The sequence below is a fragment of the Periplaneta americana genome, chromosome 3, assembly GCF_040183065.1.
Source record: "Periplaneta americana isolate PAMFEO1 chromosome 3, P.americana_PAMFEO1_priV1, whole genome shotgun sequence".
NCBI lineage: Eukaryota > Metazoa > Arthropoda > Insecta > Blattodea > Blattidae > Periplaneta > Periplaneta americana.
Genome location: NC_091119.1, coordinates 122,138,326 through 122,164,460, shown reverse-complemented (window position 1 = coordinate 122,164,460; position 26,135 = coordinate 122,138,326). Strand labels below are relative to the sequence as shown.

Genomic DNA, 26,135 nt, shown 5'->3' with positions numbered 1-26,135 from the left:
CAATTTGACCTTGATTTTCAACTATAGGCATTATGAGATTAAGATAGGAAACTAAATTAGTAGTAGTAGATTTCCCTCTAGTAAATCCATGTTGGGCCGAATTGATCTTATTTTTAACATAAAATGAAATGTGTTTGTGGATAATTTTTTCAAAAATTTTAGAAAAATTGTTTAGGATAGAAATGGGTCTATAATTAGTAACACTTTTTATTACCATTTTTGAAAACTGGAATAATGGATGCTTCCTTCCAATAATAATAATAATAATAATAATAATAATAATAATAATAATAATAATAATAATAATAATAATAATAACAACAACAACAACAACAAATCACAGTCTACTGAAGTTTTAGATTCACTTATTCAGTTGAAGACATTTGATTTCGAGTGTGAATAGACAATAAAAGAAAGAACGAAAGGTACGGTAGACATAAGTACTAAAAAAAATTTGAATATGAATTTATTGAAAAGCAGGAATATCCCACGAAACTTACAAAACGAAAGAAACGTAAGTAATTACGATGAAAATATATTACAAAAGATTGAAAATGATCGAAACAGTGATACAAAAGGATATTTCAGGAGTGTAAATATGTTGAAAACTGCACATATAAAAACGTTGGACAGATTGGACATTACAGATTTACTACCGTAGATACTTAATTAACAGAAAACAATCAAACCGTTACTAGTTGAAAAGATTATTTCTATGACCTATTAATGATAAATAATGTTTTGCAGGTTATGGACGATTTCGAACGTCTAGTTGAAGAACCTACTTTATTAGTACTTACTTACTTACTTACTTACAAATGGCTTTTAAGGAACCCGAAGGTTCATTGCCGCCCTCACATAAGCCCGCCAGCGGTCCCTATCCTGTGCAAGATTAATCCAGTCTCTATCATCATACCCCACCTCCCTCAGATCCATTTTAATATTATCCTCCCATCTACGTCTCGGCCTCCCTAAAGGTCTTTTTCCCTCCGGTCTCCCAACTAACACTCTATATGCATTTCTGGATTCGCCCATACGTGCTACATGCCCTGCCCATCTCAAACGTCTGGATTTAATGTTCCTAATTATGTCAGGTGAAGAATACAATGCGTGCAGTTCTGTGTTGTGTAACTTTCTCCATTCTCCTGTAACTTCATCCCGCTTAGCCCCAAATATTTTCCTTAGCACCTTATTCTCAAACACCCTGAACCTATGTTCCTCTCTCAGAGTGAGAGTCCAAGTTTCACAACCATACAGAAGAACCGGTAATATAACTGTTTTATAAATTCTAACTTTCAGATTTTTCGACAGCAGACTGGATGATAAGAGCTTCTCAACCGAATAATAACACGCAATTCCCATATTTATTCTGCGTTTAATTTCCTCCCGAGTGTCATTTATATTTGTTACTGTTGCTCCAAGATATTTGAATTTTTCCACCTCTTCGAAGGATAAATCTCCAATTTTTATATTTCCATTTCGTACAATATTCTGGTCACGAGACATAATCATATACTTTGTCTTTTCGGGATTTACTTCCAAACCGATCGCTCTACTTGCTTCAAGTAAAATTTCCGTGTTTTCCCTAATCGTTTGTGTATTTTCTCCTAACATATTCATGTCATCCGCATAGACAAGAAGCTGATGTAACCCGTTCAATTCCAAACCCTGCCTGTTATCCTGAACTTTCCTAATGGCATATTCTAGAGCGAAGTTAAAAAGTAAAGGTGATAGTGCATCTCCTTGCTTTAGCCCGCAGTGAATTGGAAAAGCATCAGATAGAAACTGACCTATACGGACTCTGCTGTACGTTTCACTGAGACACATTTTAATTAATCGAACTAGTTTCTTGGGAATACCAAATTCAATATTAGTAGTCGAAAATAATAGAATAGATAAATTGAAGTGATATAAAGCTACCAGAAGCGACAGCATTAGCCCCGATATATGGAAATTAAACAAACCTATAATATTAGAATATACTACATACAAACATACATACATACACACCTGTGGAGTAACGGTTAGCGCGTCTGGCCGCGAAACCAGGTGGCCTGGGTTCGATTTCCGGTCGGGGCAAGTTACCTGGTTGAGGTTTTTTCCGGGGTTTTCCCTCAACTCAATATGAGCAAATGCTAGGTAACTTTCGGTGCTGGACCCTGACTCATTTCACCGGCATTATCACCTTCATCTCATTCAGACGCTAAATAAAGCGTCGTAAAATAACCTACTAAAATAAAAAAAATATACATACATACATACATACATACATACATACATACATACATACATACATACACACAGAGTGAAAGGTGTTCAATGCAGAAGTGTATTTCAGGCCCAGTAGGTGGCGTGGCTCCAAGGTACTATTTTTCGAGACCAGGTGGTGCTAGGGCATTTTTCTGATTTTCATATTATCGTAAAATTTTGCATTTATAAAAAATCATGTTTTATTCATATTTATGTTAATTTCATAGTGAAGTCTTCTATTCAGACCTAACAACCTCTTTATCTTTGCTATTAGGAAGATGCTTCAATTTTGTTTTATATATGATTATATACAACCAAGTTGCTTATGCTTCAAAACTTCAGAGTCATGGCTTTTTTTTTAGTAATACACTACTGGTTCAATGACAGCCCTTTTAAGGAAAGAATCCTGAGCATATTATGAATGAACGTGTCCTCTACCATTTTGTCCCTTCAATCATAGATTTCCCAGAAATTATTGTTTTACATGATATCGTACACTTTGTTTGATTCCATTAATTTCCGTAAATTTTGATCCCATTAATTTATCTTTTAAACACATTTTATACACGGCTTCAGCCTACAATAGAGTTCTCAGTTTCAACAAGTAATTTTGTAGTATGTTTATGGTTTAAGAATATTTTAATACCTTACTTTAATTATTAATAAATCATTTTAAATAATGGATGTACACTATTTCCATACGCGTGCTTCAACTTTTGGCCTGACTACAGAGGAGATAAGGGCAGTCACCTCGTGAGAAAGATCTGATGTTGACATTGACTACATAACCGTCATCACTGCTGAGGAGAAGGGGTGTTTCCATGCATTGAGCAAATACATATTTACCGCAAAGTTGCAAAGTTGATTTCCCAATAAATAAAAGGAAATTCTGCTCTTTTAAGGCACCTTCCACTCTACGTGGTGTGTCTAAAAAGTTCGGTGAATGGTGTCATATCTGAACGGCAACTTGGCGCATGTGCATGGTTCTTCAGAGACTTCGGGAGAATCGATACACATGCAATGCATGTAACTGGCAGTGTAAACAGACTGCGACCAGTTGAACGTAGTCAGTGTGAGAGAAAGTGTCACAGCGCAATGGAGCAACGTGTAAACATCAAGTTCTGCAACAAATTGGGGAAGACTGCAACGGAGACACATGGAATGTTGGTGCAGGTGTACGGGAGGGAAGCCGCGAGCAGAAAATGTGTTTATGAATGGTTTAAACGCTTCCGTGAAGGGAAGGAAACAATTGAGGATGAGCCACTTTCAGGTCGGCCATCAACAAGTAGAACTCCAGAAATTATCGAGAAAGTGCGACAAATGCTGGCACAAGATCGGCGACTGACTCTAAGATTGATTGCGGAGGAATTGGACTTTAGCAAGGACTCGGTGCACACCATCGTCCGTGATGATTTGGGTAAGCGGAAGATCTGCTCCCGATTTGTGCCGCACAAGCTCACAGACGAGCAGAAAGCAAAGCGGATGGAAACTTCTGGTGATTTCATTTCCATGTGTGACCAGGATCCATTGCTTTTGAAAATCATCGTCACGGGAGATGAGACCTGGTGCTACTAGTTCGATCCGGAATCAAAACGGCAATCGATGTCATGGTGTTTACCGACTTCCTCGCGACCAAAAAAAAAAAGCCGTCTGCAAAAATCCAAAGTGAAAACACTGTTGATCGCCTTCTTCAATAACAACGGCGTCATCCACAAGGAATTTGTTCCTGCAGGTCAAACCATTAATGCTACATTTTACCAGTCCGTTTTGAACCGATTGCTACAGCGTATATGGCGGATTCGGCCAGAGTTGCACAGGACTGGAAAATGGATGCTGCTCCATGACAATGCCCCTGCACACTGTGCGATCCGTGTGCGCCAATTTCTGGCTCAGAAGATGGTAACTGTTCTTGAACACCCTCCGTACTCCCCTCATCTGGCCGTCTTCAAGCGGGGAAACAGGAAGAAGTCCGCAGGATCCAGATCAGGGGAGTACGGAGGGTGTTCAAGAACAGTTACCATCTTCTGAGCCAGGAATTGGAAAAGTTCGGTGAATGCTATCAGAAAACAAACAAAACAAAGATACAAACAAATTTTCTTTATTGCCCTTCAAAATAGTCGCCACCCGCTACAACACACTTTTGACAACGTTCATACAGCTTCTGGAAACTATCAGCAAAGGCCTCCTGTGGAATCGATCGCAGAACGGCTGTCACACGATCTTTGATGGCATTCACGTCCGCAAAACGTGGCTGAACGTGGCTCATCCTCAATTGTTTCCTTCCCTTCACGGAAGCGTTTAAACCATTCATAAACACATTTTCTGCTCGCGGCTTCCCTCCCGTACACCTGCACCAACATTCCATGTGTCTCCCTTGCAGTCTTCCCCAATTTGTTGCAGAACTTGATGTTTACATGTTGCTCCATTGCGCTGTGACACTTCCTCTCACACTGACTACGTTCAACTGGTCGCAGTCTGTTTACACTGCCAGTCACATGCATTGCATGCTGTGTATCGATTCTCCCCAAGTCTCTGAAGAACCATGTGCATGCGCAAGCACATGTGCCAAGTTGCCGTTCAGATATGACACTATTCACCGAACTTTTTAGACACACCACGTATACACATAAATAAATAACTAATACAAAATAAATTAACAGGGGAATAAATACCTACAGATTGGAAAGAAATAATTATATAAGGAGCATCGTTTCAAATCGTATTATGTTCAAGAAACAATTTTTACAGGAATAACGAAAAACTGAATTGCTCGTAAACCGAACACGTTTAAAAAAAATTGTTTTGAACATAATACATTTTGATCCAAACACGATAGGTAATTGCGTCATTAGAAACCTATAATAAGACAAGTACATAAAATAGCGCATCATTATTATCAACATTAACACCAAATTACAATTTAAAATCGTGTTATACAGAATGTCCATACAATATTTTCTGCTGTCAAAAGTCAGGTTCATGGAGATCTCAAAGTTCAAATTATACTCAACCCTCCTCCTTCCTCTAGCCAGTCACAAGCTACCATACCACCATCATTCTTATAGTTTGTAGCCACAGTTTTTTAATTAATATTATGTACCATAGAAATCTGTCTCTTACGCTCCTCCAATAATTATTCACAAACCGTTTGCTTAACAGATTATTCACTCCAGTCTTCTTTAATTCACTCTGCTGTTTGGTGTGATTAGTAGCTTGCTTTCCCTTTTAAAATGATTATGAATATCTTTGATGGGTCATTACAGTGATAGGTGGGCTCTATTTTTATCCTGTTACAGTTCATCTTTGATCAAATTTTATATAATTCGTTTTATTTTACGTTGTCATCAATTTACTTAGACTATTCACTCTGTGTTTTTTGTAGTTCCTCAGATTCGATTCTTCACTGAAAATGTAAACACAACCTACAGATTTATAAATATTATGGACTACGGTAATGTTTAGTTGTCAGTATTTTTTAAAGGTGTTTTTCGAACTCAATAAAATTAATCTTGGACATAATACGATTTGATCCAGACACTTTATAGGACCTAATAAGATTTGAAACAATAGTCACTTTTAAACACTGGTTTTCATGCTTTACAAATACGATTTAAAACTATCAGACTTCATATTATGAAAGATGGAATAAAGAAACTAGACAAAATATATCGAACTCAATTTCGTAAGCCAGTGGACTTGATACTGTTTGGAACGATGCTCATACGTCCAATTTATAAGAAAGGTGATCTTAACCTTTGTTCATATCGGAATTACAGGGGAATTGCGTTAGTTAAAATTGAACTTACAATATTTTAACAAAAACAGTCTACTTTAGAAAGAATCAAAAACCATGTATAGAAGACTGTCTGAATGGCGCTGTATGGTTTCCGACCTAACAGAGCAACAATAGATCATGTATCTATGCCAATATTACTATTAAAAGAAGTGTGGATGCAGTATTTTGAAAAGGCATTCGATTGTGTTAACGTAGAATATCTATGAACGAGTTTGGAATACCAGACATATTGAGGGGTTTACCGCAACAGTGGTGTAAGCCACTTTTTTAATGTAGAAAAAGCAAGTTAAAGTTATAAGTATTTATAAGTGATATGTTTAGGGGAAAAATTACATGCTTCCTAACAAGCTATATAATGGTGGATTGGTCTATTCCACTTCGTAGGATGATAGTTCACGTCAAAATCAACAGAAGGCTCAATATTTAATATTTCACATTGAGGAGGGTTAGACCACTGTTGCGCTGACCCCCTCAATTTATAAGGCTAGTAATAATGTGCACTATTGATTCAACATATAAAATCAAAGTTGGGAACCCGATTTCCAAGAAATTTAAAGTAAATGCAGCTGTTAACAAGCAAGCTGATTCCCTCTTGCCTTTGTACCCAGTATTTAATTTAATACCGGTAATAGATAAATTTTTCTGGCTGATATGTACAGTCTTAGAAAAAAGTTTCGTCACACTGATACTTCTAAGTCTCAGAAAGAAGGCAGTGCGTATGATCAGACATACAACGAAACAAAACTAATCTTATTACCTGAACTAGTCATTCTTTTGTGAACCAGGTCACTTGTCCTCTGATCATGCACTGCCTCCTTACTGGGACTTATAAAAGTATCTGTGCGAAAAAATTGTTTTCTAAGACTGTATATCTATTATCAGGCACTACATCTTACTTGACGATATGTGTTAGAGGAAAAACAATTGTTTGTATATTCTTGAAGTCTGATTAGTGTAATATGTCACTAGTCAGCGATGTATGCAATGGAGGGGAAAGGAACTGGTCACCCTACTCTATTATCTCCTGACTTAGTTGGCTCATGAATGATACCTTTTTGGTGTCACTTATGAGGTTCAAACCTGTGTTCGGACATTTGACAAAACAACAACAGAGAAATTAATAACTGTCTCAATAACATAACATTAGTAGGCCTATTAGTATTTATTGCTGCATACAGTACAAAATAAATGCATATAATCTACGTACAGAATTTATCTGTTATGGTAACAATGATTATTAGAGGAGAAAAATTCGCTCCGGCCCTGGGGATCGAACCCAGGTCCTTGGTCAGTGGTGCATATAATGGATGTAGCACACACCCGTCTGAGCAAGCTTGTATTCGGGGACAGTTCTTACAAATAATTTTGTACTAAATGGAACATAACCAAAATTCAATAAAATTACAAAATTCAATACAATAAAGTTAGGTTTTACAAAACGGGGATAATTACAAAGATAAAAATAGAGAATCAAGTCAAGAACAGAATATAAGTTCGAATAAGTAAGTATACTGAAATTAAGAGAAAGAAAAAACTGGTGCAAAATTACGAAATACAGCTGAGTAATCTGACTGCATTAGCTACTGTACTGCAATCTTACTCATGTCTTCATGACCTCATGATAACGAATCTTTGATGGCTAATTGTTTTTCTAACTACATTTTTAATTTCGTTCATCTTAAATAAATAATATAGCCCCATATATTGATTCTAATAATTGTTTAATTAGAGATCTGCCTTTGAAGGCTAGTTGTTTACTAACAAAAGTTGTTGTCTCATTCATGTTAAATAAATAATGTAGGTTTATATAATTTTTATTACGAAATTACACCACAGAAACAAATTAGATATATTCAGAGACTATTATTACATAGAACATTTTATAAAACCCTCATGCATACAGTACAGTACTTGTTTGCAAAATTAGTTTTTAAGTTATTAGTTCGTATTCACTGCTAATTAGTGTCCACTAATAGTAGATGTAGTAGAGCAGTTCATGAACGAATTGTTTATTTGAAACTCAAAATAAAGAATAATTGCATTAATCGATTCATTCATAGGAACAGCAGTAGAACTCGAATCACGATTCCCTCTATTAAAGATGCTGGAACAAAGCTTATGCCCCAGATCACATATATAACGGATTGCTCATCCCTGTGTTAAAATCAGTAGCACTTTGACGAGAACAATCGTCAGGATCACCACCCATCCACCGTAAACGAACATGAGATGGCAGTACAATAGCTACTGCAATTCAAATCGGAGTTATGACGTGACTCCTTATGTAACAACTAGATGACAGCATAATACACTTGACAAAGTTGTTACCGTCAAAGCCTATAAGGCCGAGCAATCTGGGTATATATATGATCTAGGCTTACAATTACTACTAAAATGTACCATCTACATTTCTACAAGATCTCCTGTTATTGTTGCTATAGATGCAGTCAGGTGCCGAATAAAATAGTGACATCGTTACATTGGCTGGGTACCCTTATCTAGGTAAAATTCGGTTACATCTGCTTTACTTTGCCACTTTTAGGAGGGGCATGTAAGAAGTGACACAGCCACTGTAGGGCGCAGATTTGAATATATACATAGAGTTCCTATGAAGACTGCTCCCAGGTAGTAATGTTTTGTCAGCTTAATGACGGTAATTCGAAGCTCTTAGCCTGAGGAAGCTAAGCGGTGGGGGGTGTAGTGAGACTGGTTTGCATAGAGAAACATGCACAGATTTGTCCATACACTGACATACGACCGCTTGCCGCCCGACAGCAGATTTTGATAGATAGAGGTTGGAGTGGGACCAGCCTTCATAAGAGCTCTCTGCATGTTCAGTGCTACTAGTCTCAATTTTTTCTTAATAAACGAAAGCAACACGAAGCTATGGCATTTTTTGCTTTGAAATATTGTAATGGAATCAGACTCATGGGCTAGTGGTCACAGCTTCTGACTACAGTTCATGAGGTCCCAGATTCGAATCCTGGTGAGAACACAGGAATTTTTCCTTAAAGGGGAATGTTCCTGTGTTCGTCCATGGTCTGGAAATTAGGTTAGGCTTAGGTTTAAGACCTCTCCTGGCACTTCATAATATCATCCTCATCGGGGCAGCGTAACTCCGCCTTCCAGGTGCCCCAACCTCAGGAGTGAGTTACAAATAAGTCATTGCCAGGAGAGACCAGAAATGTCAAATGACAACCTGGTGGAATTGGGGAAAATAAAATATCGTAATGGTTGTGATGGTGGAGGTGTTGCAGCAACTGCTCATGGTGATAATGGTTGACGATGTGAAGATTAGGTACACTTATTGTGCCACTTTGGTGAAAATGTCAGTCCTGGCAGCGACACAAGATTTTTTGTTATATCAATTAATATTCGTTTCACAGCTCATAGATAAGTAATTTGTTTTATTCTTAATTCATGAACAATGGATGCAGTACTGTACATATTCGAAGTGTCATTGTCTATTAGTCAATAAAATTGTAATTTGGGCATTTTCGTATTAACAAAAAAAAAAAAAAAATGGACTGCAAAAAATAATCCAACGTGCAGTGTAAGTTATATCACATATAATTCCCAGCTCGATACGGAACTGATATGCAATTCTTACCGGTATTTAATGAATGGAACTACTACTTCTGAATGCACAGAAAAATGACAGAATGGTTACATGCAGATTAGTCTACTCCAATTGTAAAGTGAATGGAAAATGATTTAAGAAATTAGTATAATAACGATTTTCTAGTGTTAATATGAAAACCTAAGTGGTATATTACCTACTTGACTAGTTTCGACTTTTGTATCAGTTATCCTCAGAACTGATTATGATACGAAAGTCGAAACTAGTTAACTAGGTAATATTCCACTTAGTTTTTCATGTAGCACTAGAAAATCATTATAATATTAAATTCTTAAGTAATACAAAGTGTTAAAAGTGTGTCATTAAGATGGAAAATTATTTTTTTTTCTCTTCGTTCTTATTAGAAATATTCTTACGTGACGTGAACTTTAGCAGATATTAACAATGAAGTAGGTCTACAATTGCTATACCGGTACTCTCATAATATCAAAATAACTCATTGTACATTTTAATAAAACAGAATTTACTGGAAGAATATTAATTAAAACGTATTATTAAAATATTAAAGTATATTTTTTACTATAAAAGAACAGAGTAGAATATCCTACATTATTCCGCAAATTGATATTAATGAATGACGAAATAAGTGCAGTATGTATATAGTAATTGCACCTTTTTTGTTTCAGCTTTTCTGTCTGTTCAACGAGAAATGACACATATGGAATAGAGGTTGTTCTCTTTGTAACGATTTTATCTCCCTGGAGAATATCACTAAGGACGAAGATAAACCTAATAGAGAAATGTCAGGGAGTGGGAGACATATTCGGTCATCAGAAAAATCTGAAAACCAAATACACCTGGAGAAGAACGAAAATAAATTAGACAGGTATCCTTCAAGGAATTGGCGACAGTTCCAATCAGCAGAAGCAGAAGGAAATTCTGAAACATCTGCAAGCCAAATACAGCCATTTCGAGCACAAAGAAACTACAATGAAGACCGGCAAAGAAGTTCCAGAGGTGGGTCTCAGAGAGTTTCATCGGCTGTCTCTTCACAAGCAAATCAAAGACAAGGAAGAACCCGTACATACGGCAATCTCAATACAGTTTCAAATGAAAGTAATGTTAACAGATATGCATGGCTTGAAGAACTTTCCGAAAAAGATGCACCAGACGTTGCAAAGATTTTAACTAATGAGAGATCAAAATTTGAAAATATTCTACGACAGTCACTTCCACCTAAGTTGTTAGGTATAGTTTTAAAAGTCATGTCAAAACTCTGTGCGACTGATTTCGAAGAAAACAAAGTTTCACTCCTATCCCAGGCTTGTAAACACAATTTTCTTGATCAACTTTCGCAATATATAGCTCTTATCCCTCTTCAAGGAAGAAAAGAGGAGATACAGGAAATCGGCAGATTTTTGGAAGACATTGTGACTTTCACTGAAACAATCATGTCCCACTTGCCAACACGAGCTCAAGAATGTTTCGACAGAATTTTTACAGTGGCAAGTTTTATGATAGAGTATTATGAAGGCCATCATTCTGCTAATTTTAATGAAGAAGTCAAAATGAGATTTGAAAAACTGAAGACTTTACACGCTGCTTCTAAGACAGAAGTAAAAGAAAAGAAAATTGATGGAGTTGAAAAAGGTAATGATGGCAGAGGAGTAAGAAGAAAATATGGAAGAAAAGAGAAGCGCGACAAGTCATCTGAGTTGCCTCCTAATGAATTTCGGGTTATGAGCCTATTTCCAACGCCCCACGAACTTGTTACTAATGAATCAGCTTTCATTAGACCAAACATTATTGATGGAGCATATGACAGTGTTGAACATTATTTGGATGTGCAATTTCGTTTGTTGCGAGAAGATTTTATGGCCCCTCTGAAAGATGGAATTTCAAAATATGTCAGCAGTGTTAACAAAGAGGATGTGAAGAAAATAGACAATATTAGAATCCATCATAACGTAAAATTTATTAAACCCAAAGCAACGAGAGAACATCTAGGTGTGTTCGTTTGTTTTGACCCTAACAATAAATGCAGAGACATCAAGTGGGATATTTCAAAAAGATTCATGTTCGGATCACTATTGCTTTTTACGAGAGACAATTTCGCCAATATAATATTTGCAACAGTCGTAGAGAGAGATGTGGGAGAACTGAAGAAAGGTAACATTGTAGTAAAATTCGAGGGTAGTAATGTGACAAATGACATATTCAATCATACGTTCCTAATGGCAGAATCAGAAGTGTATTTTGAGCCTTATTTCCATGTCATGAAGGCGCTGAAAGACATGGGGGAATTCACATTTCCAATGGAAAAGTATATCATTCGTGTCGAAACATCACAGCAACTGCCACAGTACGCAAGGTCAGATAAAATAATTCAAATTAATAATAAGAAGATTTCTCTTTTGGATGATAAGTCATGGCCAGATGCACAGGAATTGCAATTCGATGTTTCCCAATACAATGCTTTCAAAGCTGCTCTCACAAAGGAATTTCTTATAATCCAGGGGCCTCCAGGCACCGGAAAGACTTTTCTAGGGCTCGAAATCGCTAAAACACTTATTAAAAATTCCAAACTGTGGCATTCTTATTCGGAAGATATTAGATATTATGATTCCGAAGATGATGAGGAAATCGAAGTATTTCATTCAATTTCTAGTTCGTGTCCTATGCTTGTCGTCTCCCTAACAAACCATGCCTTAGATCAGTTCCTCGAAGGACTGTATCCCATAACAATCAACATGGTGCGTATTGGTGGTCAGTCAAAAAGTGAAATATTGAAAGCCATCAATCTAAGAGAAAAACGTATACGGGAGGCAGGAACGATTCAGTTGACAAGAATAGCAAATTATGTGCTTAGGTGCATGATGTTATCCACAAAAAGAATTCAGTGCGATATGGAAGCAATCTCTAGTCACAGAGGAATTGTTTCAGTGTTTGTTCTCAGAAATGAGGGAATTCTAGGCCATCATTTTCACAATTTTGAACATGATGGATCTGCAGGAGCAGAAGGAATGTTTTTGGAGTGGCTAGAATGTGGCAAGCATGATGATGCCCATGATGCACTTCCGTATGATGTAAAGGAGTTCATGAATAAAGCTTATCAGGCAAGAGATAATAAACTCTATGCAGAATGCTCTGAGCTGCAGTCTTATCTTATGGATACTAACATTCCATGGAGCTTAATAGAAAGAGCAATAGATGACGTCTATGATTTACATGACAGCTTGTATTATGGAGAATATGAACAAAGAATTTGGAATGACTTGATGTCCCTAAAACGTTTGCCATCAAAATTCGAAGACATGCTTATTGAATTGTATGACATGAAAAATCGTAATTATTATCCCATTGTAACTCTGGCTTTAGAACTAGATGAACTTGATAATGAAATAAGAGAAAATGAATTCCATATGTGCAATCTCAATAAGAAATGTCTGCAAAATCCAAATCTTGTTTACAAGATACGGGCTTTGAAAGAAGAGAATGAAGAATTGAAGCTGAGGTCAAGTTACATCAAAAGACAATTGTTCAATTACGACAGGGTTCCTGATGAGAGTATAGTAGAGGAACTACTGCAGCAGGAGGATCTCTGGCAGCTGCAGGCTGATGAGCGGTGGATAATATACCGGTACTGGGTGCACATGCTCAGGAGAAATCTTCTCCTCAAGATGGAAGAATGGCAGAAAGACTTGCAGACGGCCTACCATATAAAAGATGAGGTCCAGGACTATAATGATTTGCAGGCACTCAAAAATTCCCAAGTGGTTGGTATGACAACAACTGGGGCTGCCAGACATCATAAGTTACTTCAGAATCTGAAACCAAAAATTGGTGAGTAGAATATAAATTTGCGTACTGTTTTTATATTATATCTATATCCAATGAAACGATTTGCATATAACCTCAATGTAAGTATCGATTCTTTTCGAGTGCCAACAGCAGTGATGCTGACTTGTAAAAAAAACTTTAGTGTTAAAGGTGGTGGGTAGTATTAATGACAAGTGAAGATATGGTTATGAGTGGTGGTTGCAGTGATGGATAGCGGTAGGAACAGCAATAGTAGTAGTAGTGGCAGGGCAGGTCAATCGACTGTACTTGCAACATGGTTTTGGCAGTGGCAGCAATAATAGTGGTAGTGTTAGGGGTTTGGTGGCAGTAATGATGGTGTTGGTAATGGCAGTAGTGATGGGCATTTGCCGCTCGTTTACCATTGATTAGTGGAATAAAATATAACATAGAGTATTAATACCTACTTCTGAGATGACAGCTAAGTATTAACATGAGACTGAATCTAATTGTATTCAACGTTTTCTTATTTCTACTATCTGCCTTTTCTTTTTGAAAGTTTGAGCAAGATAGGTTTTGTTCTATTGGGATGCCGTGCATTTCTTAAAGCACTTCAATAAAGCTCTTCATGCAGTACTGCAGCAAAAAGGGAGTCGAAAAAAACGCAATTCGGCCAGCTGAATGCAAAATGGTGGACAATTAATATTGGCTGCTGTTACTGCAGTAATAAATTTAACCTTAAAAGAGCCGAACATAATTCTGTTAAATAGTTTAGACTTTCATGATACTGACATGAAATTATTATTACTAGACGATTTTAACAGTAATAAATGTTGCAAAAGACCAAAACACATATTCTGCCACGATGGATCGTGCAGCAGATTCGTAAAGCAGTGGTTGCATTCAGCCAGGACAGCGCCAAGGCAGCAAAACCATTGAACGCCTTGCTGACTGACAGCGCTTCAGCTTCACTGTAACAGTGATCGCCATTTTTCATAGCAAAATTTTTTTGTTGCACTTCCTTCCACTGCTCATTCAGCGAAGGAGTAAGTGTGTGATTATTTTAAAATAGGGTATTTTCAGCCCCTCACAGCTGCTGCCACTCATAAAAAATGAATAGCTGAGTTTGTACTGCTGCAGCAAAAGTACAAAATGTATAACTTTTCAATTTCTTTACTGTGTTAATTTTTACGAAATTATCTGGCTGACTAGTTTCGAAGTGTTGTTATTCTTTGTCCAAAGCCTAGTGAAGGGCCCACGCTATCTTCTGGTTTCCTGTTGTGGTGGGGTGTGTTCATGATTCTGTCAAAAAGGGTGTGAGTTTTGAAATTGGGTTGAGTGTTCAAGATGTGCTGGGAGTGTGTTTTAGTATGTCTGTAAATTTCGTATTGTTCTAGAGTGTCAAGTTTCTGGTTTTTGGGCTGATGTGTAGTAGGCCTATTATAGACACAGACACTGACATAAAAATACTACAGTTAACCAGTGAAAAGGTATTGATAGAATATATTGTGGCAACCATAATGGAAAGTTCTCGCAACTTCGGGGAGCTTTGTGCGCGTCCAGCAGAAGGGAGGGGGCGCGAGGAGGCGAAGAGAGGAAAGACTCAAGTTGGCCAGCACTATGGCGCGGCGCGGCCGCGCGAACTGGAGCGGACGGACGTAAGAGGGGGAAGCTGGAAGTTTCGAAAAGCCACGCGAACCAGTTGTTGTAACGAGATTGTTCGCGAAATCGTAGTTTCTGGAAAGTGTGATTTAACTAATAAAAAGCGAGCAGCCTTCGAAGAGAGCCAGTTCAGTTTAGTTTAGAACAGCGAGTCAGTCTTGTGAAGCACCAGTGAACGTCAAGGAAGCCAGCCTTCGAGACCTGGGTCCGACTTGAGGAAGACCGCAACTGTGACAGCGACCAGGCGAGTGCAGCATATCCGGAAGTCTTGAGTTCGAGTGCAGTGGACTGCTCTGGAAGTCTTGGGTTCGATATACTGCGAACATGAGTGAATGAGGTAGAAGAACTAGCTAAGGCAGCGAACTGTGAACTGAGAACTGACAGTTTTGTTTTGTAAATAGTCCTTTGTGAACGTTAGTTGAGATTAGCAGTACATTGTTGTTCTCAATAATCCAAGTGAATTGTCATTTTCGTCTGTGGAGTGCAATAATGAATACTGTGTTGCTGTGTGGAGTGAAATACCCACTGTTGACGGTAGTGTTTAAATTCAGTTATAGAAAGTCATTATTGTTGTGAATAAAAGCAACATTATTGTTGTGTGAATTAAAAGTCACAAAATTTTATGATTAATAATATTGTACGGTAAGTGCCAAACGATATTGCTAAATGTGTTCACTTTTTTAATCTGGTTACAGTGTTTGTGGAAGAAGCAGCTGAAGTGATGGAATCCCACATTGTTGTGTCTCTGACCAACTCCTGTGAACATGTCATACTTATTGGTGAGTGTTAATCATTTAATGGGGCTAGGCAGTAATTGAAGTACTAGTACAGGACATTCACAAATTAACTGTAAAAAGTATACTCCTGGGAAGACCTAAGCTCAGATATTTGTTTAATCTGAAGGAGGACCTAAAATTTGTTTGATAACAACTGGAAAATTCTTTATCAGGACAGGGGGCAGTGGTACTATATTGTAAACTCAGCAGTTAAAAGAGCTTTCATAGCATATAAGGCTTTGTAATAGTAATAATAGTAATAGTAATAATAATAATAATAATAATAATAATAATAATAATAATAATAATAATAATAATCAATATAAACCTAGAGGACATCGTCGACCAGGAAGACCTTTAAGAAGACTGCTAGATGGGGCCGAAACAGGTCTACAGAGGCCTAATTCGTGAAGGATGATGATGATGATGATGATAATAATAATAATAATAATAGTAATAATAATAATAATAATAATAATAATAATAATAATAATAATGTCACTGTAACTTCTGAACCAACTGTAGTGTCGATAACAAGCGAGTTGAAAAAGTTCTGCTAAGTTTGAGTTCAATTCACATTTGCTAGAGAGCAGAGCACATCACGCTATGGTGAAATCTCACCAATTCACACATGCTAGAGAGCAGAGCACATCACACTACAGTGAAATCTCACCAATTCACACCTGCTAGAGAGCAGAGCACATCACACTACAGTGAAATGTCACCAATTCACACCTGCTAGAGAGCAGAGCACATCACGCTATGGTGAAATCTCATCAATTCACACCTGCTAGAGAGCAGAGCACATCATGCTACAGTGAAATTTCACCAATTCACACCTGCTAGAGAGCAGAGCACATCACATTGCAGTGAAATCTCACCAATTCACACCTGTTAGAGAGCAGAGCACATCACACTACAGTGAAATCTCATCAATTCACACCTGATAGAGAGCAGAGCACATTACGCTACAGTGAAATCTCACCAATTCACACCTGCTAGAGAGCAGAGCACATCACGCTACAGTGAAATCTCACCCATTCACACCTGTTAGAGAGCAGAGCACATCACACTACAGTGAAATCTCACCAATTCACACCTGTTAGAGAGCAGAGCACATCATGCTACAGTGAAATCTCACCAATTCACACCTGCTAGAGAGCAGAGCACATCATGCTACAGTGAAATATCACCAATTCACACCTGCTAGAGAGCAGAGCACATCACGCTACAGTGAAATCTCACCAATTCACACCTGCTAGAGAGCAGAGCACATCACACTACAGTGAAATCTCACCAATTCACACCTGCTAGAGAGCAGAGCATATTACGCTATGATGAAATTTTATCAATCATCATGAAGTCGTATACTGGTGCAGAATATACTGGGTGATGTTTGTGGTTTCATGACTCGCAATTGGCCACTTCCTTTCGAAGGAAATTCAGATGTAACTAGGAACTACCTAAGAAGACAAATTATTGGTACATGGTACAATCTTTTCACTGAAACCGTTGTATACTTTCGTAGTATATAGGATACGAGATCAAAATTGAGCTGGAGTTGGAGATTACCCAGTCGAACAAGTGCATATGTATCAGACTTATGATAAATATGCCAACTTAGAATGGAACATTTCCAAAATAACATGTGAAAATATTTTAAAACCGCTCTGCCATTTAAGCCATAAGTTACAGATTACAGATACTGTAATGCAAGTTATGAGTGATGGGATCAAAGAAAGATGACATGAATTTTGTGCTGAAATTATTGACAGGATGGATACCGAAGATAAGTTTCTTTATAAAACTGAGTCTAGTATGCTGCTATTTTACATCTTAATGGCAAAGTAAACCGTCATAATGTGAGCTTATGGGGTTCTACGTGCAGTATGTACAGGATTCTCTTAAGGTAAATTTAATGTGTTTTGTGCACTAAGTTCTGTTACAAGTGTGTGGTCCATTCTTTCTTGCTGAGAAAATCGTATCTGGCATTAATGACATGGACATGATGGAAAACTACCAGTATCTAATGTCACAATTACAGGATGGTATAAACAGGAAGTTCCTCTTTCAAAACGACTGTGCATTTCCATACTCCCATCAAGAGGTCACATCTTACCCCAATCAGTCACACCATGCCTGCTTGAATTGGATGTGATGAAACAATAGTCTGGCCAACAAAGTTTCCTGTTCTAATGTCACTTTCAGATTTCACCAAAATTCACACCTACAACCAAAAAACTCATTTCAACAATTCAACAAAATTCCTATAAAAACTTAGAGTTTCTGATTAACATGCAGAAAACCGCATCCAGGTATCATGTCTCAATAATTTATTTACTTCTGAAATTTTAAAGGTTTTATGTGGACACCATGTTTATTTGATATTAATTAAAGTTGGCATTGTGAGCTTATTAATCCTAAACAACTTACTTATTTCTTTCCTTCTACAATTTCAATAATCTATTCGTTATTTTCAGTATTATAATTAGTGATAAAAATTGTCTCCTTGTGAAATTTTATTATCTTACTAGCCGTACCCGTGCGCTCCGCTGCACCCGTTAGAAATAAATATAAAGTAATTATATAATTAAAATAGGACATTTGATCCAAGGAACATTCGTGTTTGATAGAAGGATAAATCGTTTATTATTAATTTAAATTGAATTAAAAAATTAAAATGCGATCATTATGATCCAGAGACCACTCATTTGGTCATAAAAATTAGTTTAGGAAATACAGGAAACGAATATACAGAATAGCCTATCAAGTTTTCTGTGCATAAGAATCTATTTTAATCTTACCTGTCCTCGATTCACTCAGAAGTTACTGTGGTAACATTATAGCATTATGTCCATCTAGAGAAACTACACTTTCCAATGGTGAATTAATAATTAATTATACAAATCGGTTAATTTAGCTTCCGATATTACTTCATAGAAACGCAGAAACATTATCTGTAGGCTATCTTTGATAGCTTTCGATTGTTGCTGTCCAAGGCCCCTTATAGACGAAGTAATTTGTTTTTTAATTCATTACACGGCCTTAGATGGCAGTTATTTTAATTTTAAAACTCATTTATCTCATTAAATATCAGTCCTATCAAAATTTTTCAAAGAGTAAAACTTATCGCAAATTATTTTTAAAGAAACTTTGTTATGTAACATTTTTCACAAAAATCAATACTAAGCGAGATATTTCGATTTATTTAATTCAGGCCCCCTTATAACCCTCCTTTTAAATAATGTATTTTGAATGCCATATAGCCTAAAATCTAAGTTACAACGAACTTAATTTATATTCCAATTTTCATCGAAATCCGTTCAGCCATTATCGCGTGAAAAGGTAACAAACATACAGACAGACATACAAACAAAAATTTCAAAAATGCTATTTTCGGTTTCAGGGTGGTTAATTATATATGTTAGGACCAATTATTTTTGGAAAATCGAAAATTACCAGAAAAATTTCGGCTACAGATTTATTATTAGTATAGATTTCGTTAAGTTTTATATTATTGTAATAATATAAATTTATTATAAATTTTTCTGAAAAATGTCCCTTATTGAGCATTTATTTTTAGCTTATTTCTTCTGCTAAATTTTACAAATTATTATTGTGCTGATGTAATAAATAAATTTTCCTGAAATTTGTTCCCATTATCACGTAATTTTTTGGCTTATTGATTTTGTTAAGTTTTATAATAGTTGTACTGATATAATTATAAATTTTCCTGAAAATTGTCTCTTTATTAAGCAATATTTTTAGGTTACTGATGTTACAAATTCTTAAGAATTGTACTATATAATCATATATTTTCTTGAAAATTTTCCCCTTATTAAGCAATTTGTTTGGCTTATTGATTATGGTAAATTTTATTGTACTGATATAAATGTTCTTGAAAATTTTACCTTGTTTATAATTAAACAAACTTCAAAGTGGCGCTGTTTTGGAGGCAATATTGACACAGCCAACAAACGTTAGATCAGATCACTTAAGACTTAAGTTTGATAAGTTGGTGGCTAATGAGAATACTGAATGAGCAACATGTGCAGCTCTTGAGGCTATAGGCAAGAAAACTAATTATAAATATGTATGCAGAAAATTTTCACTAGTTATAGTGGTATAAAGTAAGATGTAATAAGGCTGAACTGCAATGGAAACTCAAACAGTAATGCAAACCTTATGGCAGATCAGAGTGATATGACATTGTTACATTAAACATTTAACCCAACAGATTTTTATCCATTATTGTTGATCACGTGAATGCTTGCTTTGGCGCAGGATAGCATGACAAGAATACAGGATTCTAGTTCAGAAACGCTGAATGCAGACTCCACTTGCATCTACAATTCTGTTTTTGCTAACAACCCACTTGAAACCTCTCACACATTTCTAGTGAACCTTACCTTACTTTAGAAGGATATCAATAAGAATTATTTGAGGCATAAGTAATACAGGCAAAATATATTTTATTATTGTAAATTCTTTCTCTGATTGCCCAAAAGTACTCGCTTTTCACATTACCCGAGCATGAGCTTTTGCTTCTTTGGATGTCATCATGTACAGTTATTCTTAAAAGGAATGAGACGACTCTTGGTCGTCAGAAGTTAAAGTTCTACAGTGCGGTTCACTCGATATCGACGTAACGATATGTACCATGACAAATATAACAAGAATTGTTACAAGGACCACAACAAGGACAAGGACCAGAATAAGGATCACGAAGAAGACAGCCATTTAAGGCCACGATTTCACAACATATCTCGGGTCGCAAAATGTCATTGCTTCTCTGTACCGAATGGAAAATGCCTGCTATGGGATTTACATTATAGACTGCTGCTGTAACTGTCTCGTCTCGGTAGCTCATATAGTAGCGTGTCGGTTCCACTGCTTAACCGAAATGTCTTGCGTTCTATCCCAGGTAAAACTTTTCTTTTTATTGAGGTGTAATTAATTTCTTCAGAGTTCCTCGACTGTCTAATTTGTCAAAAAATATGAATAATTTATGCCCAATTTCTGGGTCTTACAAGTGGGCTGAACCTCGTCAAAAAAATAAATCTTACTTGAAAGTTAAAAGTATTCTTCCTCAAACAAAAATCATAAGAAACAAAAAGAGACCTGTTAACTTAAAATCTTGTCCACATGCCATCAGCTTCTATTACAGCTCTAAGTCGGTCTGGCATGGATGTCACAAGATTGTGGAATAAGTTCTAATCCCCGGTGAGATCTTCCCAGGTTTCAACAACTTGATCCCACAATTCATCTCGATTTCGAGGGCGTCGGTGGGCATAGGTGGCTATTCTTCTCTTTTTCAATTCCGCCCATAAATTTTCGATGACATTCAAATCAAGTGACTTCGGAGGCCAATTAATGATTTCAATCTCGGGTCTCCTTTGAAACCATCTTTGAATGCTTGCGGCATAGTGCACAGGATGGTTATCCTGCTGGAACAGCAATGTTCCTTCGGGAAAACGTTCTAGGGGTGGAAGGAAGGAATATATTTTCCAGAATGTGCTCGTAAGTTCCCGAATTAAACCGGCCATCAATGCGTTCTATAACACCAGGTCCATCATAAGACATCCACCCCACCATGATATGCTAAAGCGCCCCGATCTTTCACGTCGGTGCACATAGCACCGATCATGTCGAAGACCATCCTCACGATAGACACGGACAGGACCTTCGTAATCACTCTAGATGGTTGTTTCGTCTGAGAAAATTACATTTCTCCAATCAAAATCCACTCGATTGGTAGCGAAGGCAAGATGGTCGACAGCTTGTGCTTTCCCCAATATTTCCATTTATGCAGCCCTCTGGCTCCTAATACCGCGGTTCCTCAACCTGCTGATCACAATCTGTGAAGAACCGGGAAAGTTAGATGCTGCTCTTATTTCGTTAGCAGTCCGAATGGGGTCCTATCGAACTGTCTCGAATAAGAGAGCATCCTCTTCCAATGAAGAAATCCGCGGACGCCCAGGAATTTGCGATTTTCGACCTCTCCTGAATTTTTGTAACGATGAAACCACCTCGCGGCTGTACTTCCAGGAACACCGACCAAACGGCCAGCAGATCTAGCCCCATATCCAGCCTCCACTAGAGCTATAACTCGCTGTCTCATGTCACATCGGTTCGCCATTAAAATGAGAAATGAGGGATGACGATAATACTTTAGTGTAGACAATGACTCTTTAACGTGATATAGAATTATTGAAATAAGGGGCATCTTGCACAGTAAGAGTTAATAAATCAACCCTAAATTAAATATTTAAATAACAGGATATAACAGGAAGTCCAATTGTTGCGAAACTAATCAAATTCAATCTAATTACATTAAGTAAACAAACCCCAAGTTATGACACTGCATTGCTACAGCTAAATTGTAGGTTATTAACATAAGCATTGAATAGGTCCGTGCTTATGCGTTGGACGACAAAACCAAACATCAAAAGTTTGAATCTTGCCGAGGAATGTAACTTCTTGCTTTTTATAATGTAAATCAGACTTCTAACTACAATCATTCATATATTTTAATATTTATCAATATTTATAGCCAACATTGAATTTGTAAAGAAAAGATTTTAGAAATGTCATATGGAATTTGTGATCTGTAGTGACATAAACATAGATTATCTCTCGGAACTTTTCCGTAAAAGTGAATTAAATTCACTCCTTGAAACTGGAAACCTTAGTCGTAGAGTCATTTTCCCACCAGCATACAAGCTGAAGTAGCACAGCCATTGATAAAAGTTTTGTACACAAAATTAGACTGAATTTCTATTCGACAGAACCTATAATCAATGGCTTGTATGAACATGATAAACAAATCCTGTTTCCATTGTTACTGAACAATTTCAAAATATTAATTTAAAAACTAAAAAAGGGTCGTAAATGCTGTATCTGTGATTATTTACATTTATGTCTACAAAATGAACCTTGGAAAAACGTACATGTTACTGGTACTACTGATATTAAGGGTAAATGTATTGCATTTTTCACTTAATTTCAGAATCACTTCAGTGGATGTTCTCCACTCAATGTTGTGAAAAAATTAAAAAAGTATAAACATGTAGATAATGCAGGGACTTTAAAATCTCGTGTATTAAAAAGAAGAATTTATATTTAATGAGTTGCAATGTAATGATCCTCATGTTCTTAAATACTACAAGAAGTACAATGTAATTTATGACAAATTATGAAAGACGGAAATAGAACACATTTGAATAGAAAAGTACAAAATTCAGATAATGCAATTAAAGCTATTCGGAATATTATTAAAGTTAAACTTGTAGATATCCTAAGAAAGAAAATATTTTTTCATTAAAACCAGTGATTATAAAGGAGAGGATTCCAAATCTATTGCAAATTCTTTTAATGTCTTATAGTATACAGTACAGAAATATTATTGACAACTTAAACATTCAAGATTTTGCAAAAGATACTGCAATTAGTTACTTAACAGATGCATTTAATAATTAGTACGTATTAAAATATGCAATTAGTCAATAACTGCAACAGTGCTTTTTCATTCAATCATAACATGAATGAAATTGAATGCACATTAAATTAAATACTATTGCAAACATGTAGATAAAATAGTTAAAATCAACTGAAGGAGTGAGAATGAAATAATCCAAAGCCATACTTTTAACAAAAATTGTTTTGTGCGAGTGCATTTATTGCCAGACATCGGATTCTAGGGCAAATGCCTATTTTGTTTCTTTAGGAGAAAAGTAAAAATAATTATTAATATTTGTGTTTCATGGAAATTGAAAGGTATTCAAAGAGTTTTATAGTGTCCTAAAATGCCCTAAAACAGTTATTAGAGCCTATTTTGTTAATATTCGCCTAAAAATGCCTAACTCACTGTAAAGTTTCGCATTTTACTCTTACTTTTTATAATTTATACATGCATTCACTGCGAAATTTAGGGCATTTAAAAAGTGGAAAGTTTGCTTCACACCGGCCATGAAACCATTGATAAAGGAAACAAAATGTTTTGAATCTCACGACACTCGCAATAGATTTCACCGAATTTAACATGTTTGGAGGCATAAATGCCGACAAAGAACCAACCTTAGTTTTGAAGCAGGCAGCAATCACAACATGTGCTGCTACCGATTCAGAGATATACTAGGCTATACTATAAAAATGACTGTTTTCGGTCTGAAACCGATTAGCTGTACTGCCCTTCAGAGTGTCATGAAATCACAATTTTTGGAGAAAGAGTGTTTTTGAAATTTTTATGAAAAGTCGTAAAACTGCGAATTAGTAGGGTAAACCGTTACAAAATATTTAAAAGAATGGCCCTCCTAGTGTTAACACTACCAGGAAATGCAACAATAAGTGGAACTTTGTATATTTGTCCAATTGAATCTCAATAACAACGGTTCATTTGAATGCTCGTTAACAGTTGCTCTTTCCCTCACCTTATTTGTGTTGAGAAGTTCTGAGTGGTAGGACGTTTTCCTGTGAAGTTTAACGCGATAATGCCGAAAAATATAAGTGCAAAATCTACATTGATCTGGCAATGGCTAACAGAATATTCAGAATTCACTTATGATGGAAAAATAATATTCTGCAAGATTTGTAGCAAACAGGTATGTAACAATAGTTGAAATATATAAATTCTATTAATTTTAATGAGTAGGCCTATAATATTTATACATTGACTGAGCTATCCTGAGGTATAATTCTTTTTAAGACCACTACACTTTAACCTTTTAAATTCCGATAGTTAAAGTATTTGCAGGTCATTAAAATTTTGATTGTTCGAACCCACTAACTTTGTGATAGAAATACGGCAATACAACAATTAGGATTTTATTTTAATTCAGTTTACTTTACATTTTTAGATTTCGCAAGAAAATAAGTGCCACCTAAAGCAGCATGTGCAAGGAGCGGCTCATAAGGCTAAAGCTCAGCAGAAAAATCAAATGCAACAAACTTTACTAACACAGCCTACTTCATCCAATCTCAGCAGCAATTTCTATGCTGATTTAACCAGAGCGTTTGTTGCTGCTAACATTCCCTGGAATGCAATTGAAAATCCGGTTTTAAGACAGTTTTTACAAAAATACTGCAAACAAAATATCCCATCTGAGTCGACCCTAAGAAAAAATTACTTAGACAGAATATACAATGAAACTTTAGCTTCCATTCGGGAGGATATAGGTGATTCTTACATATGGGTCTCTGTGGATGAAACTTCAGATCCTATGAATAGGTATATAGCAAATATGGTAGTAGGAAAACTTAGTCCTGATGGACCTTCGATTCCACACCTCGTATGTGCTAAGGAACTTTCGAAAGTGAATAGCCAAGCCATTGCTTATTTTGTAAATAAAGGCCTACAGTCTTTATACTCAGGTAATATAGACGATTCTAAAGTTCTGTTGTTTTGTACTGATGCTGCCTCATACATGGTTGCTGCAGCTCCACTTCTTAAAACATTTTATCCTAACCTCACGCATGTAACCTGTCTAGCACATGGCCTTCACAGGGTTTCTGAAACAATCCGGAATGAATTTCCTCTTGTCAGTTCGTTTATTTCTAACACAAAAAAATGTTTTTGTAAAGCCCCATCCAGGATTTCAATATTCAGAGAGAACTTTCCAGATATCCCACTCCCACCTCAGCCGGTTGTTACACGATGGGGAACCTGGATTCAGTCAGTGGTGTATTATTCTAAGTAGCTATTTTAAAGAAGTGGTCACAGTTATTGATAAATTACCTGAAACTGATAGTGCAGCGTGTGTGAAAGCAGTGAAAGATTGTCTGAATGACTCACGAGTGAAAAACGATATTGCCTACATAACATCAAACTTTTCTTTCATACCTGCAAGCATTGAACAATTAGAACGTGAAAAACAATCTCTTTGTAGCCAAATAGCAATAGTAAAGGAAGCTCAAGTGGACATACATTCTGCTTTGGGCGAAACTGGGAAAAAAGTTAAAAATAAGTGGGACAACGTATTAAATAAGAATGTAGGATTTTCATTGTTGGAAAAAGTATTAAGAGTGATATCGGGGGAAAGTGTAGATGTTCCAGTAAGTATTGATGTTTCTATTGTACCTAATTTAAAATTTGCGCCTCTCACATCAGTTTCGGTTGAAAGAAGTTTTTCTGCTTTCAAAATGATTCTCAGTGACAAAAGGCAAAGGTTAACTGTGGAGAATTTAGAAAAAATTCTGGTGATGTACTGTGCAGATAATTATAATAAAGTCTGAGCATGGAACTGAATTTCAATAACTTAAAATGAGTAATCTTGAT

At 36.3% G+C, this 26,135-nt stretch overlaps 1 protein-coding gene across 1 annotated transcript in view; it reads left to right on the top strand.

Annotated features, from left to right (window-relative positions):
* The window catches only part of LOC138696478 (NFX1-type zinc finger-containing protein 1-like), a 106,216-nt gene that overhangs the window by 26,363 nt on the left and 53,718 nt on the right, over nt 1-26,135 (top strand). The window contains exons 2-3 of the mRNA XM_069821491.1: nt 10,313-13,469; nt 15,782-15,865. Coding sequence (XP_069677592.1) covers nt 10,427-13,469; nt 15,782-15,865 — 3,127 coding nt within the window. The 5' untranslated portion in view covers nt 10,313-10,426. The remainder of the gene's footprint in view (nt 1-10,312; nt 13,470-15,781; nt 15,866-26,135) is intronic.